General features: G+C 42.0%; 1 protein-coding gene across 1 annotated transcript; it reads right to left on the bottom strand.

Moving 5' to 3' along the window:
* Positions 1 to 1,834: 1,834 nt before the first annotated feature.
* stk40 (serine/threonine kinase 40) lies at positions 1,835 to 19,114 on the bottom strand. Its single transcript, XM_022189410.2, has 11 exons — positions 18,883 to 19,114; positions 15,405 to 15,531; positions 14,844 to 14,929; positions 14,053 to 14,196; positions 12,746 to 12,970; positions 12,338 to 12,390; positions 7,711 to 7,826; positions 6,133 to 6,277; positions 5,610 to 5,729; positions 5,331 to 5,415; positions 1,835 to 5,091 (listed from the first exon to the last, which is right to left on the bottom strand). Exons 2-11 carry the CDS (start codon positions 15,520 to 15,522, stop codon positions 4,873 to 4,875), a joined length of 1,311 nt encoding a protein of 436 aa, XP_022045102.1. The 5' UTR covers positions 15,523 to 15,531; positions 18,883 to 19,114; the 3' UTR covers positions 1,835 to 4,872.
* Between the last annotated feature and the right edge of the window lie 365 nt (positions 19,115 to 19,479).

Here is a 19,479-nt window from a genome sequence, read left to right as displayed (position 1 = left end):
GCAGCTACCAGTCGGGATGAGGGTACGGAGGCTACACACAATGCACTTTACTATCATAAAAGGGGAGAGTGAGTGCAATGGCAAAGGGCTGTAGCAAGAATTCTAATAATGGTGGTGATGAAATATCAAAATTGAAGCACAGATAGCTATTTGCGATGTATTTTCATGCTCCTTAGAGGTTGAACCTGGGGGAAACCACATCTCCCGGCTCTGTCCTGGAAAGGACAGTTTGTTCATGACGTCCTTCATAAATTTTGCTGGATTCATGTTCATCGCAACTGACCTCGAAAATACCCGTTTTTGTGATTGAGTGAGGGCAGTATTTCTTGTTTGCTTATCTGCTTGACTGACACATTAGGAATAACATACCAAGTGCAGCCTGGGCCTGCCTAGACATTGAATAATCATTAGGGAGTGAGGGCACATGTTCAGTGGAGCAAACTTCCACCAGCTCATCATTCACCTGCATGAAATCTCATGCTCAACCCTATGAGGCGTAGATCATCTGATTTTATGTGGCGGGTACTCAATGTTGTAAAGCCATTTGTTTTCAGCTACAATGCAGCATACAATTTGGTTTTGCGTGTTTTGCTCAAGTGCCTTCACAGGAAAGCCCATAAAGCCTTACCATGCCTGACACAGCTGGAGACTTACATTCACACGGTCCAACAGACATAAACACAGAGTAATAACTACCAGGTTGATGCAGCTGTGCACTTGGATCGGTTATTTCTAACACATTTTTAGCAACTGAATACACTCCACTACCAATAAAACACACGCACAAAGCTATGATATGACTGCAACATACACACGAGTGGAAATGTGGATCCCTGTTCATCCTTTGTTATTCATGTCCAGCTGCATAAATCATGCTCTTTTCTAGAGAAACCTAATATGTAATGCTCTCTAAGGTAATTAGGCAAGAGCATTGTAGATGTCTGACATAGTCTTTAATGAGCACTTGTTTGTTTGAGATACATATGAATCCAGGATGGACCTCCTCATGGCCAGCTGGTTGTAATTTATGGGGACAAAGCATCTGTTAAACTTTGACCCTTGAGATCTCTGGATGTTTCCACCCATCTTGACATGTTGGAAGAGGGGTGCATGATCCAGAGGAGAGACCTAATCGAGACACAGAGGGGTGTGAACGGTTACAGGCAACTCTTGTTTTGAATTAGTATTGTTGCCTTTGGGAACTAAAATGCAGACCCACAATGTACTTGTGGGTATGCGTCAGTGGACTAAAGCAAAGGCTAATATGCTGACTACACAGTATTCCATGTGTCATTCACCTTTACCACAGATTTAAGCCAAAATATCTATCAGGTCTGCTTATAATGGCTTTGCGTTTTGGGCATATATAACATTTCTAATGGAATTACTGCCAAGCTCCAAGAGGATGTGCATGTATTCAAAGACCCGACGTAAGGTGAAAGCTCAGCAGAGAAACCCACAGGGTACTGCAGCGCTGCCAGTCAGCAGGAGGCTTCCTGTCTGAGCAGGTCTCCCTTGGTCTGGCCCAAAACTAGACTCACCACAAGGCTGAGGCACTATAGACGTACAAAGAGTCAGTTTTTGTAGTTTGTTTAGTCTTCATAAAAGTAATACAATGTAAAAGCACACACAGATGACTGGCATAGACAAATAATTTATTATTTTTTTCTATGTTGTATTGCCCACATCTGGTAAAGAAATATGTAAAAGAATACTCAGTATTATGTCTTGTAAGATTCCACATTATATACTACTCTTACTGTGGCAGTTACATTTTCAAAGAAATTGCTCCACCTAGTGGGGAGTGTAAGAACTCATTTAAGACGTGACCAAGTTGAATGTTTCCATATCAAAGTTTATTGCTGACATGCATGTAGAGATCTGATGAAGTACAAAAATATGTTTTTTTATACAAACGTGTTTTTCATCTGTACAATTACGCAATTTTCTCTATTTCGATGCCCATATCCAACCAAGCAGCTTACAACACATTATCCCATTGGGTTTAAACTACACCACTTTTCACATCCTATACCAAGTTTCCAGTTGAAACAGTCAGCAATATATCAGTTTATATACTGACAACTTTAGAACCAGGGTGAAAAAAAAAAACTCAACTTTTTGAAAACTAACAAAGGTTGTACTGTTCATCCAGTTGCGGGGCAGATAATTCTTACTTTTGAAGTACCTATTTTAGGACCCAAAGGGGTGAATTAAAATTAAAATTTTAGTTGTTCTGGCACACCTTGCAAGTTCAAAATCATGCAACACTCACATGTTTTACAGAGCTTAACCTCACACTATTTCCATGCTTTTCAGTCCACAATGCAGTCTACCAATACAACTCCGTAAAACAAACATCGAATGTGGTACAATCCACTAGCTAGGAAGTGAAACACTTTTTGATTGGGAGGGGGGCTGATATTAACATCTACATTAAACCTCTAGTTACTAATCTGTAGTTGTGTCTCATGGAAGATGGCGTCAGACACTTTCCATAGACGATCACTTAATGTCAGCATTCAGCAATGGCTACGGTGTTCAGGAAACACCCTTTTCTGATGAACAACCTAAACTACTACAATACTGCTGTATACCCATGGAATTCACATTGAGGTGGGAGAAAGCCGGCAGCTCTCTTTACATATTATTTTAGCATCAAGATGTGGTGGCTGATGGCCAACGTGGCCTAAAATACACGTCAGTCGACATGTGTTGAAACAGAGTTGGTATCTCACTGGGTGGAACTACATACAACATGACTGGCGCAGTTTGTGATGTTACATTATTTACATACTGACCAGAGTGTAGCCTTGTGTGGGGAACTGGGGGTAATGGCAGAAAAAATACACTACAAAACCCTTCCCGTAAATCAAGATAACGTGCGAGTATTATTTAGTTTTCTTTAAAAAATAGAACTATGCAAAAGTCAGTCTCGTTATTAGTGTAGCTTAAGGTGACCACAGAGTTTGTGGCAAAATGGCAAGAAAATGATTTAGTAATCCACAGAAGAAGAAAAAAATGCTACCATTTCATGAATGTGGCTGAAAAGGATTAAAATTAGATGGGTAAAGTTGAACCACTGTTGGAGTTAACAACACTTCTTAAAGCTGAGAGAGAGCAAAGAGTTTTGGGGCCTGTTTCACTAGCAAAAGTTCTGCCAAGTCTCAGACAAATTCAAGGACATTTTTTTAGACTGTCTACAATCAATGTCTGTGATACAAGCCCCAGTGGTTTGGGTGAAAAGTCTACACAAGTGAATAAATAAATCAACATGAAATTACAAGGAAAAACAAACAAGTAAAGACATTTAAAAATATTCCAGAGCCTATGTTCATGCAATCAGTTTGAATATAAATAGGAAGAAGTGTAGAGAGCCTAAAGCAGGTACCAATAAGCAAAGGCAAGTCGCAGTGTACAGATGCTTAACAGTCACTGGTTAGTAGCTTCGCCATGGTTTCAAGAAACACTTTGATAAAACGGACGAATGCATCAAGAATGGCAAGAAAACCCAGCAACTAAAACCTAAAATCCATGAGTCTGTATTTTCATTTTTCTATGAAATTGTACAGTACAACACTTATCCCATGGTCTGTCTTGAAAAGGAGAAACAGGGAAGCTGGAATACCTGGAAGCCATCTGATTCTGAATGAGCCTGTGGGTACCAGTTTCCTTGGCTAAGAGTAAATTTAAGACAAGATTTTTGGCAATAGAACCGTGACAGTGCCTGATCTTCACTATAGTGGCACTGAGGAAGCGTTACCATCAATATGCCTTGGCAGGGAGGATCCAACAGTTTTTCCCCATTCAGTTCTTGGCATTGTGACTTCCAGGTACCTTACACTAGCTGCCTAGATGCTAAAAATAGATTTCCACAGGGATGAGCAAAAGCAGGAGACAATGCACTCCACAAATATCAAAGGATGCTTGTATACACACTTTGATATTCAGTTCTCTCTTCAATGCAAATATAGGGATGAAATGCTACTTATTAAGGTAAATATGATAAAAAAGCTTATTCAGATTTTTCGAAACCACTGAAAAGGTTTCAAAGCATGATCACTCTGACAGAAAACATTAATGCTTTATGTCACTGGTGGCATCAAGACTAAATTGTTACAATCCCTTGTCTCAGAACAGTGAACATGGTTTACCAACAGAGAAGAGAGACAGAGAGGTAGATTGATTTGAAGTCAGAGTTACAGACAGGACCAGGATCATTTTCAATACAGGAAAACCGTAAAGAGGAAAAGGAAGGAGTGAGAGGAGGCGGGTGGAATGGAGGTATACAGAAGTGACATCTGTGATCAAGTGATCTGACTTGAGGCATACCATTAACCACTAGGAAGAGAAGGGTTGCTACATGGTATCTGGCCCTGTATTGCTCAGGGAGCCCAGAACTGACAGAGGAAGTGTTACGGTAAGGAGATTCAAAAGAGGAAGAGGAGGAGGAGGAGGAATATGGGGTTAATAGTTTCTTCAACACTCCAGGCAGAGCCTTGTGTTAGCGCCATGTGTGACTGTGCCATCAGGTTAGTTGCACAGTGAGATCTGTCAGTGGGCAACCTGAGGGCAAGGAACCTTTGGTTCTGATCTTCCTCCAGGCCTTTCCACATTCTACGAGAGGATTCAGACATGGGGAGAGAAGTTCCGGGTTGGCAGTTTTTCTGGTGCCCATTTCATGTCTGCTCCACCTAGTTTGCCTAAACCCGCCTACATACGAGGCCGTCCGTACTCCAGCTCAGGCTGAGCTTTCTGTATGCCAGTTCAGTTTTTGGATTTATCCTCCTCAGCTCTCTCTGGGCTCTACAGTTTTTTTTTAAATTTACTTCCTGAGGAGGCCAGAGAGGCTGGAATAAGTGTGAGTGGGGACTACTTCCGGAGGAAACGTTGTGCCAGGATGGCAGCATCTAGCGGGCTGACAGGCTGGGCGTCGTGGCCCAGACGCCTTACAGGTGGGATGCTCCCAAACTGGCGCTTGCTAAGAAAGCTCTTGGATTCATGGATAGTGTTCTTCTCTTCAGCCAGCAGCAGCTGCTGGCGCATGTAGTTCTCAAACTCGTACTGTGAGGACTCCTCTATTACTTTGGCCTGGGGAAAGAAAGCATTAGTTCAAGGTGTTGCAGTTATTGTGGTACCATAAGGAAAACTGCAGTCAAAAAGTAAACATGATGTAAACTGATGGTGAACTATGTCTACTACTTGATAAAGGTTGGCATAATTAATTTTAGTCTTAGCTTATTTGTTGCACATGTTAGCATTTAGCAAGGTATCAAGCATCAGCTCAGTGTAACCTAGACACATTTACTCTTTGCAACAGTAAAACATACCTCTTGCAGATGTTCTGGGTGATTGACCTGATCATCAATATCAGGAACCACCTGCAGAGGGCCACTCATTGATGACACAGACTGCCTGTGATTAAGTAAACACAACATCATGATTAACAAATGACCAATGATGAGCGTGACAATTTGAAATGGTGAGTGTGCAGTTAGTAAACAATGCAAAGCAGAATTCCTCAGTTCTTCTATAAACTGCAATCCAAGACCAGACAATCAGCACATCTGATGTAGTTTTTCCAAACATCCAGCAGGCGGTGCAATTACCATGAGGCAATGATGGCACTGAGAGACTCCAGCACCTCTCCTGCAGTCAGCCTCTGCTGAGGATCCAGCACCAGCAGTTTTCGGATGAGGCACACTGTGTTCTCTGACACACGACCGTCCCTGTGAGGAAGTGGAGGGGACAGGAATTGCCAGTTTCATTAGCAAAAATGTACCAAATCTATAAAGCCAATTTTGAAAGGTTATGCCTCAAGTTAAAACAGAGTATGCAAATGTTAGTAAATGCCAGTAAATGTGTTAAAGCCTTTTTCAGGAACTTCTACAAGATTTTAGTAAAGGACTGCACACCCTATTGAGGCTACAATTATGCCTCTGATCCAGGCTAGAGCACGCCAACATGCTCATTTTGTTGGAAACTTGCTGTTAATTACAGTTGATTCCATTCTGCATTATAGAATTATAAAAGACTGACAACAGAATTAATTGTGTGCTTTTAATTTCTTATGCAGTCAGAGCATCGTGATTCCACTGCTTTAAATTAATGTCCACCAGGACAAATACTCACTCTGGGATGGTGTACTCGGCAGCTTTAATCTTGCGGAAGAGCTCTTGAGGTATGCTGTCATAAAAGGGGAACTGGCCATAAAGCATGGTGAATAGGACTACACCGAGAGCCCACATGTCACTGGGTTTACCACGGTATGGTCGACCTGGAGACAGGACGGAGAAAGAATCAAGACCTGTGCTCAGTGTTCACAAATGTGTGGACGGTAGAATACATTGATCTAGTGCAATGACAGTTTTTGCCCTGTATGACTCTGAAGTATCCAACCCTTTAACAAACTCAATTCCTACCTTTAAAGTCTAATGATTAACGAAGTGAGCAAACATCAACACAAGCTACGACTCTGTATTCTATTACATTCCCTGGAAATTTCAAGCACACTCCTGACTTTGAAATTGGCAGAGCTGCTTTTATATCAACACTGAGACACTAAATCGGTCATGAATCAAATGCATAAACTGGAGCTCGTGAGGGTGGAGCATCATAGCTGTGCATGACCATAGGCAGTGTTGTTACAGTCAGGGAGGCGGCAGCAACAGCAGTAGACAATTATGGTAAAGCTTGTGACACACACACACACACAGAGGCGGGGGATGGGAGGGGAAGGGGTAGATGGGAGTAGTTTCCCTCTAGTGAGTCATCAGCGCATGAGTCACTGAAGCTCTGTTTAATTGTGTGCCTGTCACGTTATGCTGATATACACGCAGTGGTTTTATCTACAGTTTTCAACTGGCTGGACATGAAAGATCTGTGTTTGAAATTCTTCTTCTCAAGCTTGTACACTGTCAAGAATGTTGCTCTGGAAATCAATGATTAAATTGATGGAACTCAGGTCTTGAATGGAAGAGAGCATCAGTGCGACTGGTGTGTGTGGTGCTCAGGTGTGCACATTTACTTTGACAAACGGCCACTACACAGCTGAACAATAAAAATGGATTTCTGCTTAATTTTCAGACAAGGTTTCACAAAGAGCAAAGCAGCTTCTTCTGCATTCACATACCATAGCTGAGAAAATGCAACATCACAGAGATTACACAAACAAAAGCCAAAAAAAGCCATTTCTTGCTTTTACCAGTCCGAGATTGCAACATAGCCTTCTTCTTGTTGCTTAATAACCGGAAAATCAAACACAAGACTGACTCCTCAATGTTATGCAATGCAATTCAAAGAATCTCAAGATCCTGTCTGCAAACAGACCAACAAGGGTTTTAAAAGCAGAATTTTGGGGGTCTGGCATTTTGGGAAATACATTGGACAGTTGAATTTCCTTAGCAGTTAATACACTTCACAATCCTACTAACAGTGCGAAATGATAAATCGAAGACAGTGAGGAAGTTTTTCACACCTGTGTACACATGGTTAGTCAAAGCAAAAACAGGTCTGATTGTTGCAATTGGTGTCTAAAAGTGACAAAAACTAGATGATCCATCGTCCCTCCCCTCAACCAAATGTCAGAGAGAAGCTTTTCAGAAAAAAAAAAAAAAGCCTCCCACCACTTTTTGGACTGTATGAAAAGCACCTTTCATATATACAGTTTCCTTAAAAAGCAGATGCATACAACATATGTTTTACACTCACCACTTAATACATCGGGGCTAATGTAGGCCGGACTTCCTCTCTGGTCTTTCAGCAGGTCGTCTTCGCTTACAAGGTGCTTTCCCAGGCAGAAGTTGGTGATGGTGATTCTGTGAGTCCTGCAAATACACACAGACACACTTAATATATAATTTATACATCTGAGTTTGGTTCAGAACTCAGTCTCGAATCAAATAATGAACACAAGTGCAGCAAATTTAAGTGTAGAATGTGAACACTGCACTGCACACTTGGGGCAAAACACAAAGTAAACAAAAGAAACAGGGACAACTTGATCGCACAACTTGTTATTTTACTAATCCTATTGTTTATTGGGCCTTAGAAATATACATATAAGTATCTCATAAAAGCCAAATGCAAAGCAGAGTATGCACAGCCAATAGAAGCCTCCCATTTTGCATAACCATTAGAAATCTAACATTTCCTTACATTAGGGATGATACATGGAGTTGGCCATAAACACATACATTTTGGTCTTCTATTCTGTAGCTTCTTTGTTGCACTATTCCTCGTGGCAAATATAAATAAAAGCAAAGATACAGGATTGACGTCATCTCCATACATAATAAATTTAGAAAGAAAGTAAAAAGTGGAGGTGCAGAGGGCAACTAGAGCAAAGCCATTGCACTGCATTGAGATAAGGTTCTGAGTGACTAGGATAAACAGTGTGACACCAGATGGGGACCCTGTGCCAGTCTCTCTGCACACCCCGACATCAAATCTGTCAGCCCTAGGAGCAAGACGCTGGGACTACGTTGCTTAGATGGATCTGTTGGGGGGACACAGAGTCATGGATGCAAAGCCCATCTTGCAAGGGCAAAAATCGATCAACACATGCCTCTGCTAGGGGAGATCTGCGGGCCGGGAAAGAGCAAGCTGACGACGAGCACGCTTTAGCAGAACTGCACGGATGCCATGGAAAGAGCGACCACTGGTGCTGGGGCTTCATTAACAAGGTATAACGGGCTGTTTAAAAGTCAGGGAGGAAGCGGGTTTGGGGCTTGATCAAGCAACTGAACTGTGTTTTTGCTGTGTCTTCATCAATTGGCAAATATTCTATGAACCAATTTTCTCATTGCTATTGGTGTGTCTCTCGTCAGTACATCACTGTTGTTCTATTATCCAGGCCTAAACAGAAGTACAGAACTAATTTTAAGATAACAATTGGTTGGTAAGTACAGACTTCTTTTGTAGCCTGATGTTTTCTAAATGTTCTTGCACTGAATTTACAGATGACTGTTTTTGACGTGAGGGGCCTTTAAACATTTGTGCACCCCGCAGGAAGTATTCACTGAAGAGAAATCGCTTGAATGTGAAATGTACTCTTGAAATACTTGATGGCATTATCATCTTACATGTTCCTGTTTTTTCCAGTATAAATTCTTACACTCTGCATGAACTAAATTTTGTACCAATATCATAGTTTAATGCAGTGAGCATCTATCTTCCAGACACATTGATGCTTCAAAGTCTGAGAAGACACCCTGCTTTTACAAGTGACATTTGATAAATTTTATTACTGTGTACACTATGTTGCATTGGAAGGTTTTCCTCTAAGTCATCAAGGGAAATTTTGTTTGCTTATGACAATGTGAAACAGAACTGTATTAAAGCAGAGGAACTATGGACTGTGTTCTTTTAGCAGAGAAAGAGAAAATGAAAAAGCTGCACTTTGACAAACATATGAGTCAACCTGTGGTTTAGGATAATTGTCTCGATGACTCAGCCTGCATGGTGATGGGTTGGCAAACGAATATATAAAGCTCAAGAAGATTTTAAATATGTACACAAACACGCAACTTCAAGTGCACCCACACGATCACTCCCATGCTGACCATGCACACACACAAATGCACTCAAAAGCACGAGAGTGCACAAACACAGTACAGCCCGAGTCCTCTCTGGATCATGCTCTTCACCCACATCCGCTTTCTGAAAAGCATGAGGTCAACAGCTTCCCCTATTCTCTCTCACTTTCACACCCTGCTCCATCACACACATTCACTGCTCCCATTACAGCGTCTGGAGCCAATTTCTGTTAAATACTCAATTTTCGACCAAATGCTTCAATCTTAGTCCTCTCCATAGAACATTCGCTCAACATAATTTCCAGCTTCCTATGAGATCCAAACCATTCAACAGCCTTTTGTGATCCAAGTCTCTATCTCCATACAGACGCCTTGTGATCTGCACGAGGATGGGCCAAAGAAGCAGCGTGCGGTGTTCAAGGACCCCCAGCAAAAAAGCTTTCTTTATGCAGGAGTCTGTTCTTTTGTCTGTGTGCATCACGACCCAGGCTTCTATTCTTGTACTGGAGATTGGGTAAATGAAATTGCATGTTAGCCTCATGAGGCAAGGGTCCCTCAGGACTGAAGAGAGACCACACCATCTTTGCTTCCTGGTCATGTGACCCTGGGTAAGTCAGGAAACCAGAAACCGAAACATCCCCCATGACATCCCTCTCCCTGGCCCTCCTTCCCTTCCCGCAACATTCTGATGAAAATACACCAGCTGACTAGAAAGAAGGTTACATAGAGGGCAACTTCTACAGACACCAGCAAATTTCATTTCCCAGAACTGTTACAAACCAATGACTTTAAGGCCTTAAGCATAGCAGACGTTGGAATGCTATTTTATGCTAAGGTATCTCTTACTGTATTGTGGGTGGTGCATGTCTAATAGCATGTTCTTTAAAATACAAATCATCGATGATTACAGTGTGAACCATTTCTCCATTTTCACTGCATTTAAAAAAAATAGGAACACCTTGATGTAGGATATGTCCAGATATGGCTAAGGATCCTCAGAAATACAATACAATTTAAGAAGTCAATACGCTCTGACATTCATTGTGAATGACCCTGCAGATTGATTTATGACATCCTGCTGTCATAGCAGCTGGCACTGCAAGAGGAAATCGTATCATTCTAGCACAAACTGCTGTGCTGTTTGATAGCATTGGTGCATTTCCCAGGATGATGACATGTAGCATGGGTGGAGAGGGAATTTTGGAATCTGTTTGCCTCTAAATTAACCATGTTCATCCCACACTAACAGTACTTTCATACACATCCAGGGCAAGGTGATGAAGAAACATGAACAAGGAAGTATGATGCATAGAAAAGGGAAAGGTGATTAAAATAAATAAATGATGTGATAAAGGGAATATATCAGAAAAACAAGAGAGGCCGGAATGAGACTGCAGTGTAAAAGAGAGAAAAAGCACAGTATAGGGTAAATAAATGATGACTGTGTGTGCATGTGTATGTGTGACGTGCATTACAGTGTGAGTCAGCTCTGAGCTATGGGGCCTTTGGCAGGCCTCTCCTTTGTCTCCAGCTGGGACGGAGTGTTCCGCTCGTCTGCTCCTCTCCTAGCCACCCTCCTCCCCTGGTCAAAACACTCCTGTTTCATCACCACCACCACTACTAGTACTACTGCTGCTGCTGCTAGTGGGTGTTATGGTGCTGTGCATGAAAAGCAGAATATGTGTGTGGTTAAAAAAAAAAGATAAAAAGATAAAGCAATGCACATACTCAGACATTTAGATCATGTTATGTTACGCTCAAGAAGTTACTGATTGTTTATGAGACAACTCTAGGCTCACTTGCACGCAATAAAAGCATACTCAATGTTTGGGTGTGACAGTGTGTACAAGTGAGCGTAGCAACAGAGTGTGCATGTGTCAGCTTTAGTCATTCAGACCTTGCAAAATAAAACGACTGGCTTTATGGAACGATCGTCAGATTCTTTAAGCCTGCACACTTCTATCCAAAATCTACCTTGCTTACTTTTATTGCAAAAATTTCTTATATTTTCTAAATGTGGACAAGTGTATTTAAAAACGATATGAACAGTCAAAAACAGCAGTATCTCACATTAGAAAGAATGGTTTTCATCCCTTGAATACACACTATCTTTCATACACTCCATACATGAGGTGGTTGGAGGGTTTAAAGTGGAATAGTTTTTCATTCTGCACAGCCCATCTGAACTAAGCCTTCTTGCAACTTTTCCACCAAACCGTCTCTTGTTTCTCAGCTTGTTCTGCTCAAGATTCTTGGAACCTTAGTACAGACTAGCAAGCCAGCCTACAGTTCCACCAGTATCAAGAATGCTTCATCATGGACGACACGACTGACCCTTTCCTTTCAAACTGCAGAAAGTGATATGTCCTCTGATGTTGTCACTGTCTGCACTTCAGGTCAAGGAAAAAGTGCTGCTTTTTGGGATTCAAACCAATACATTTGTCAGTGGTTCAAAATTAAGTCCAGCTGGCCGCCTATTTTCAAAAATTCAACCATTGGGAATGAATCATCAGGCTTTACTCACAACACACACTCACATACTCAGTCAGGCACAACAGAGTGGGGCTTTAGGTTCCTGAGACTGATCTCACTCTTTGCCCAAGAATCTGACCTCCGTTTGAGTTTACAGCCAAATGTACACAAGATACAGGCTGCTGGGGCTGACTGAGTGCTCTCACACACATGAGCTGAGGCGGAATGACTTACTGGCAGGCTAAAATGACTGACCCAGGATAATGGGAGAGGTTATTGGCCAGCTAGCTGATTGACAAGGCTGAATGAATGACTGAGCATCGTCTTACCGTTTGTTCAGCACCATGTTTCCCAGCTTGAGGTCTCTGTGCACAATGTTTTTCTGCAGGCGGGAAAGAAAAAAAAAAAAAAAACACAGAAGAAAAATAAACAGGAAAAAGTTTAGTCACGTTGCGCTGAGTGAATCACTGGTATCATGACAATTAGTTTGTTTCAGGGAGTGGCACTCGAGCATGGGAAGTGAGTACATCAGAAAGGATGTGCAAACAATAACAAAACCATTTCTCCTACCAACTGACAACAACACTGTCGTATCAATGCTTTTTATTAATTAAAACTGAAAATTTTGCAGTTATATTTTCTTCAATGTACACTGTAGAGGACTAAAACAGAAAAGACCCTATTAAAGAAGTGCAGCTTTTCTTGTTCTAGTCCATCTAATTCCACTCGAGACTCACCTTATGAAGAGCCTCCACTACACGAACCACATCATAGAAGATGACAATTGCCTCGCGCTCACTCAGTCGCTTCTCCTTTATGACGTAATGCTGGAGGTTTATTAGATCTGCTGTCTTGTCGCTGAAGTCATGAGCACACAGGCAATCCAGCACAAGGCAGATTCGCTTCTTCATCTTGCGCACTTTGTTCGCCTCCCTGTCCTCCACTATTTCATAGGCTCGATCCTGGACAGCAATAACAAAGAGAAGTGTGAGAGAAACGACCTTTGGGAAGATCCTTATTTGGTAAGTGGACAGAGCTGTTGATGTATTTCAGAAGCATTTTCCACAAGCATTCAATCAATATAAGTTGAGGCATCCACAAATGCACAGAAGGGATTCCTGTACTATATCGGCTGATCAAGCTGATTCATTCAGCTTAGAAGGACAGATTTAAGGAGGGTACGGTCAATCAACAGCCAGTGTGTAGCCGATATGAAAAAGAAAGACCTCTATGGTTGGAGGAAGAATAGCAAAGGTCATTCCTCTTCTTCCAACTCCAACCTAAACAGAGTCACCACTTCGTGATTATTGATTTCTGTATCAGGTTGTCAGTACTTTTTTTTTTAGAAGCAGTCAGCAGCACTGAAAGAGTACATTATTAACTGGTTCTCTCACAGTGGAGATGCACTATAATAATCCAATCAATATTGCAGGCCTAAATGAATCAGAGTACATGGTTCAATGCTGCTATTCTGAGAACACCGGCAAACTGGAACAGACAGGATGTGAAAGAGAGACAAAGAAGGAAAACACAGAGGGAGAGAGAGAAGGAGAGAGGGAGAGAGAAGGCAGATGGAAAAATAACAAAGTTAAAGGAGGCAGACAGGAAGACAGGTGAGGGAGGGGGATTCATTGTGAATGGATGGGGCTAGGAGCAGAAAACGACTGCAGATAAATATAGCTTTTAATGGTACTCCCACTGCTCTATTGAAACAACCTTGATAAGGAAAGTACAAGCAGCTTGCTGGACTAATGACAAGCTTACCACACTATTACTGAGCTGATAAGAGCACGCTGTTACTTGTACTTGCATGGTGAAAACATATTCTAAACTGAACAGAAAGTGACAGAAATTTCTCCATAGTGTTGTTGCTGTAGTTATTTATTAAGCTTAATTATGCAGAATGCCTGCCCACACAGTACTGAGTGAATCACTATAACCTATAAGACACTGGTTTTGGCCATGGCACTGGTTAGCTGACAAACTATGTACCTGTCAAAAGATGTGTCACTTAATTGACAAATGTGTGCAGGTCACAAACTACCTGAAAGAGGCCATGGTGGTGGACCACCCCATCCTGGTTATGCAGCAGAGAAAGGAGGGAGTATTCTGTGTGCAGCAGCATCTTCCCCTGCCTCTCCTCCTGAGTCTCCCCAGCAGAGTTCACTCGTTCCTCCAGTGTCAGGATCTATCATAATCACACATGTGAAGCCAACAAAGGTGGGTTACAAAACCAAAACTCACAAATGATTAGACAGCAAAACAAAGAGATATTTAGCTATTTAGTATAAGCTAACCTTCAGTCATGACACTTAACATTTTAATGATTGAAGGCATGACAGTAAGTTGCAACTTTGTAGAATTGTAACAGAAATTATAGTCAGGAGTTGGTTAGCCTAAGCACAACTGCCGTTTTCCAACGTGGTCTCAGATACAAGTGTGAAGTTAAAAATAAATTGCACAATAGACACTGAGTCACTGCAGTCACAGGTATTGTGGAGGGGTCACTACATGGTTACAGGGGTTAAAAGTTGACATTCCAGGTGAGGTGCTACTTTGCCCTCTTTCTTTCTCCCGTTCTACAGCCCCTGTTTAACAGAAGCTGGATAGCCCCAGTAAACGGACGGCTCGGCTGATGTTTTGTTGGTGTGCAAGACTGACAGGCAGCAAGAAAATGAACACCAACAAAGGAAGGTCAAAGGTTCAGAAGTCTACTGGGACATAACAACGTTGTTGTGAATGATATATATATATATATTTTTTTTTTTTTTTAACTATCTGTTTAAGTCGTTGTGTTTCTGTAAAAGCAAAACACCAAAATCCTGACAGACTTACTTTGAGCTGATAGAAGTCATCGGTGCCGTCTTTTCTGGCCAGACATTGCACTATGCTCGGCACTGGTGAGTTGCCCAGGCGAGGCCCTGCAAGGATAAGAAAAAGAACAGCTGCATGACCAAAAGGCAGGCTATACGCTGGAGTGTGTGCTCTCACTGCAACTCATTAAAGGCTGCATGTGCTCATTAACACCCCAAGTGTAATGTTTTCTTTGGCACTCTATATTGCAAACAGTGGAAGAGTTGTGGAGCAGAAAGCATATACGTTTCAGTATTTGGGAGAGAAATACATTTTCCAGAGGAAGGAAATAACCTTGCTCCAACACCGACCTTTCTAGCCAATGTCATAGACATCAGCAAAATTTTTCACATTCTTGTCTCAGGTGTGCATACACACAGAAACGTCCCACAACTCATACAAACAAATACCTTTCCCCTTCTTTCCCTCACAGGTTACCTGTATTCAGTCTGCACTAGATGCAATTTCATCTACACAGATATGTTTTACAGGGTAACATTTCCTTACTTTTAAGGGTTGTGAAAACACCAGTAGCTTCCTTACCAAGGATGAAAGGCCCAGCTCTCTTAGCATTACTGCCGGATATCCCAGGACATTGCAACTTGCTGGCTCTGCCTGATGTCTCCCCAGCCCCCCTCTCCGACGAGCGCCGTTTGGACATAATGGAGCACTACGGGGGAATAAATCTGATTAGTACAGGGGATAAAGATAGCCAAGTTAAAGGGAAAGGGCATATATGTGATGGCCAAGATATAAACTGTCAATGGATGACAAAAAATAACATCACTGATCTGTAACTTATCCAATTGTTTTATAAACAGTAATATATATTGTTATATAAAGACTATATTGAAAGCTTTAGCAGGCTGGTCAAGAGCACAGTGATTAGTGAACAAAGGTGAAAGGAGGTAAAATTCAGGGCAGCTCCTCCCAGCCTATTTTAAATACCCCTCCCTCACATTTACTAACACTTCAGTGTGAATGTGAGGCCATTACGGCTCCATTCAGAATAATGACTGCTGGTGTCAAGGGCAACACCTCAAATTCAATCTCCCCAATAGGCAACATCAGTGTGCCACAATCTGCAATTCAAATGGTTAACACTTTCAAGTAAATGTGTGGCACAAGCACAAGAGTCTGTAAACAGATGCATTTTTATTTACTCCTCTAATCTTTAGCTTTTCCTGCTGCAGTGGACATGGGTTCAGAAAATCCTTTCGCTCTTAATCTGCATGCTGTATCTCAAAATCTGTACAGCCAGCTTATCTGCGCAGACCTTCCTCTAATAAGGACATACATGTTCTAACAAGGCTGAAACAAAAAAATAACAAGCCCTTACGCTATGATAAGGAACTAGATTCACATGCCAGAAGAACCAGTGACACAGTGTGACACATCATCATTACACAAACTACTTTAACCGCCGCGATAGATCTGATCTACCTCCCAGAATTCAGAGCAAGAGGTATGCTTTGTTTACTGATACCGAGTTCCTACGTGATGAACCCCCGTCTGTTTCCCGTAACAGGGAAGTAGTGCCCTGAACCGAGAGGAATGATTCACCCTGCTGTCGTCCCGAGTTTCCACTGGACAGAAGCGCTTAAATGTCCAGGTGATGACACCGATAAGAGAATGCCCCCAAGCCTCTGACATATGCATCATACAGACTGAAAAACAACTCATAGAAGAAATGTCCAGAAGCAAGGCAAAAGAAAGTCTCATATCTGAAATAAAAATGTCACTGATAACTGTGCTGTGCATATTTTAGCTAACAGGGGGAGGGGTCAGACTGATAAAATCTAAAGCACCTCATAAACTGATAACTAGACATTGAGAGCAGAAGCTGAAAAACACCAAAACTTCAGAATATTTAATGAGTCATGCATGCGGTACAAACTCCAAATCATTTTTTTTAATGAATTAGGCCTTCTTCCTGTTTTAAAACTAATCGTGCACCACTCGCCAGTTGGCGTTTTTGGGCAGAAAGGAGGCAGGACAGTTGGCAGTCAGTATGGGCTGGTATGAATTCTCACTTCCATGAGGCTTTTTGTGATCCCAGACAGCAGACAGTGTCATCATCATGTCTCTCGCCCATCTGTCTCCATCTCCACTAGTCATCACCCACTGAGTCTGATGAGCTGAGGTTTTCTGACAGCATTTATGGCACAAGCCGGAGTGACACCAAGTCACGCTGCCAATAGTAAGAGAGCATCTTACTCTAGAGAACACAAAGCGATAGATAATCAGCTCCTGCAATTCATGAGACTCCTGGGCAGGAAAATAATTAACTATTTTTTCATCCAGCAGCCAAAGTGGTTGGCAGACGGAACAATGTACATACAACTTCTAGTGCTGCCAGATACAAACATTTTTAACTTGATGGTTGAGTGCTTGAAATCCTGCTCGATAATGAAAAAAACTGCAGAATGTAAGGCACTGTAACTCATGAATTTTGTTTCAGCCACATAATCACAGAAAAAGCGGTAAGCCATGCACCTTGGACTTCAAACACTAAACTGACTCAGTGATACAAACTGCTACACAACACACAACTAATGGACCCAAGGCTATTTGTATACCAACTGAAAATCAACTGCAGTGCTCTGAAGCCAACCTCAGACACATCTAAAAAGCAAAGGTCAATGTAACCAACTAATGCACACTGACCTAGATGACATCAGTGTGATGACAGCACACAGCTATCCTTTTCTGACACTACTGTGCCTTTCTACACGGCCAGTGATCTGGCAAGCAAGCCTGCCTCTGCCTCTGACTGTACCAGAGGGAGGACAAGAACAGATACAGCCTCTGAATCATATCACACAAAAGGAGGAGAGACACGCTGCCAGTGCCCACGAGAAATGTGGGCTCCCTAAATAGTATCAGAACAAAACAACCACGTAGGTGTCTCAAGATCCACCCACCCAGACTCTATGCTACTTGTCTGGCTCTGCAAGAAAAGCTTGACTGCAAAATCAAGGTACTATCATGATGGACAAAGAAAGCAAAACGACAGCCCAGCAGCTAGCAAACATGTAAGTGAAATACAAAATTACACCACCCAGATAGTATGATCCAAATCAATGAATCCACAAATAGATCAAACACAAAAGTCCGGAAAGAGGTACAGCAATCTGAAGGTCATACAGGTTTGAATCCTCCGGCTTGAGTGAAATGTCACTTTTGTCAGCTCATACAGTGTCCTACCTATAACTGCAGTCACTCACTGCATTATTGCAATAATAACGCCCTTCACCGCACAACAAGGCTGTGGACACAAGGTCACTCTATAAATGACTTGCCGAAAATAATTACAAATGCACACAGACTGTCACACATTGATTGGTGCCATTTTGCGACCACAAGGTCTGGACACTGTTCAGTTCTGGCAGCGAGCAGTGTAAACGAGACGAGTCGTAGAGTAAAACGCTGACGTTATGCCTTACAACTTGGATAAATTCACTCCACAGACAGCTCATAACTTAAATAGCCAGAAGCTAAAGTATTTTGCCCCCGTCAGTGACTTTCTGGCCGTTAAAACGTTTTAAAACACGGACTAAACTGAACTACACGGCGTGTGAAACGTGTGACTGATGTGATTAATCAAAGAATTATGACTGCACCCACTATTTTACAATGTGCATTAATGTGGGGCAATAACAAAACAAAGCTTTAATGCACCTACAAACCTAATACGACAGCAAAGCTGACCAAATTCCTCGGCTAAATACGCTACTACAGCTTCGTGCTCACCGGCCACACAAAGGGGCACACAACACAACAAGGAGTTGGGCTTTCAGTGCAAACTACATAGAGCAGCTGTTAGCTAGATTGCGACAGCTTTAGCGTTTTCTCCCACGTATCAGACAAGTTTAAATGTGCTTGTTGGCGAGCGACGTTAGCTAATGCGGAGCTGGAGGCTAAAAGGCAGCCGGGAAGCCATTTAAACAAAGTAGGTAATATTACAGCTGGCTAGCTGTGCCAGAAAGCTAGATAGCAACGTAGTCACCACCTCGCTTACCTCGAGCCAAAACCGCCAGGCAAAGTCTGCGTTGTCTTCTTAAAACATGGACATTTCTACAGGTAAACGCTATCGTGGATGTGCGGAACTTGTCGCTTAAACAGGAGAGACCACAGAGGTTTGGTTTCGGGTTGTTTAGCCTCTGTTACTGCAATGAGCAATTAAGGAAAAGCCTCCGCTCTTCGCTGATCGCATCTTTCCACAGCGACAGCACCACCTGACAACGGAAATGACGCACACACTTATTTGAGTGACAGCGGCGATCGACCAATGCCAGCAGCTCTTTCCTAGTAAATGGTTGCACTGATGATGAAATTCTTTGCATAATAAAAGTTGCTAAATGAAGCACATTACATCATGCTTGTCCGTAAGGGTAAAGTTTATTAGATTAAAAATAAGTTTTATGTGCTATAAGAAACAAATCACTTCCAAATGTCAGTGTAGATATGCAATATCACAGATTAATATTTATTGTGTTGTTCGCATTCAAAGACCCAAACCACGTGAATAAGACACTAAAAAATACCTTTGCAGTGGCGAAACATTGGTCAATTAGAACATAACTCCTGCTTACGTTTCTTGATCTACTTTATCAAT

This window comes from Acanthochromis polyacanthus, chromosome 12, assembly GCF_021347895.1.
Source record: "Acanthochromis polyacanthus isolate Apoly-LR-REF ecotype Palm Island chromosome 12, KAUST_Apoly_ChrSc, whole genome shotgun sequence".
Lineage (NCBI taxonomy): Eukaryota > Metazoa > Chordata > Actinopteri > Pomacentridae > Acanthochromis > Acanthochromis polyacanthus.
This window is presented reverse-complemented; position numbering and strand designations above follow the sequence as displayed.

What these genes read in the sequence shown, in the direction of transcription:
- stk40 (XM_022189410.2), bottom strand. Translation starts at nt 15,522, where the DNA reads ATGTCCAAACGGCGCTCGTCGGAGAGGGGGGCTGGGGAGACATCAGGC. An exon ending in AGCTGGGCCTTTCATCCTTG is followed by an intron (nt 14,930 to 15,404) that starts GTAAGGAAGCTA and finishes TTATCCTTGCAG; the next exon opens with GGCCTCGCCTGGGCAACTCA. An exon ending in ACCACCATGGCCTCTTTCAG is followed by an intron (nt 12,971 to 14,052) that starts GTAGTTTGTGAC and finishes ATTGCTGTCCAG; the next exon opens with GATCGAGCCTATGAAATAGT.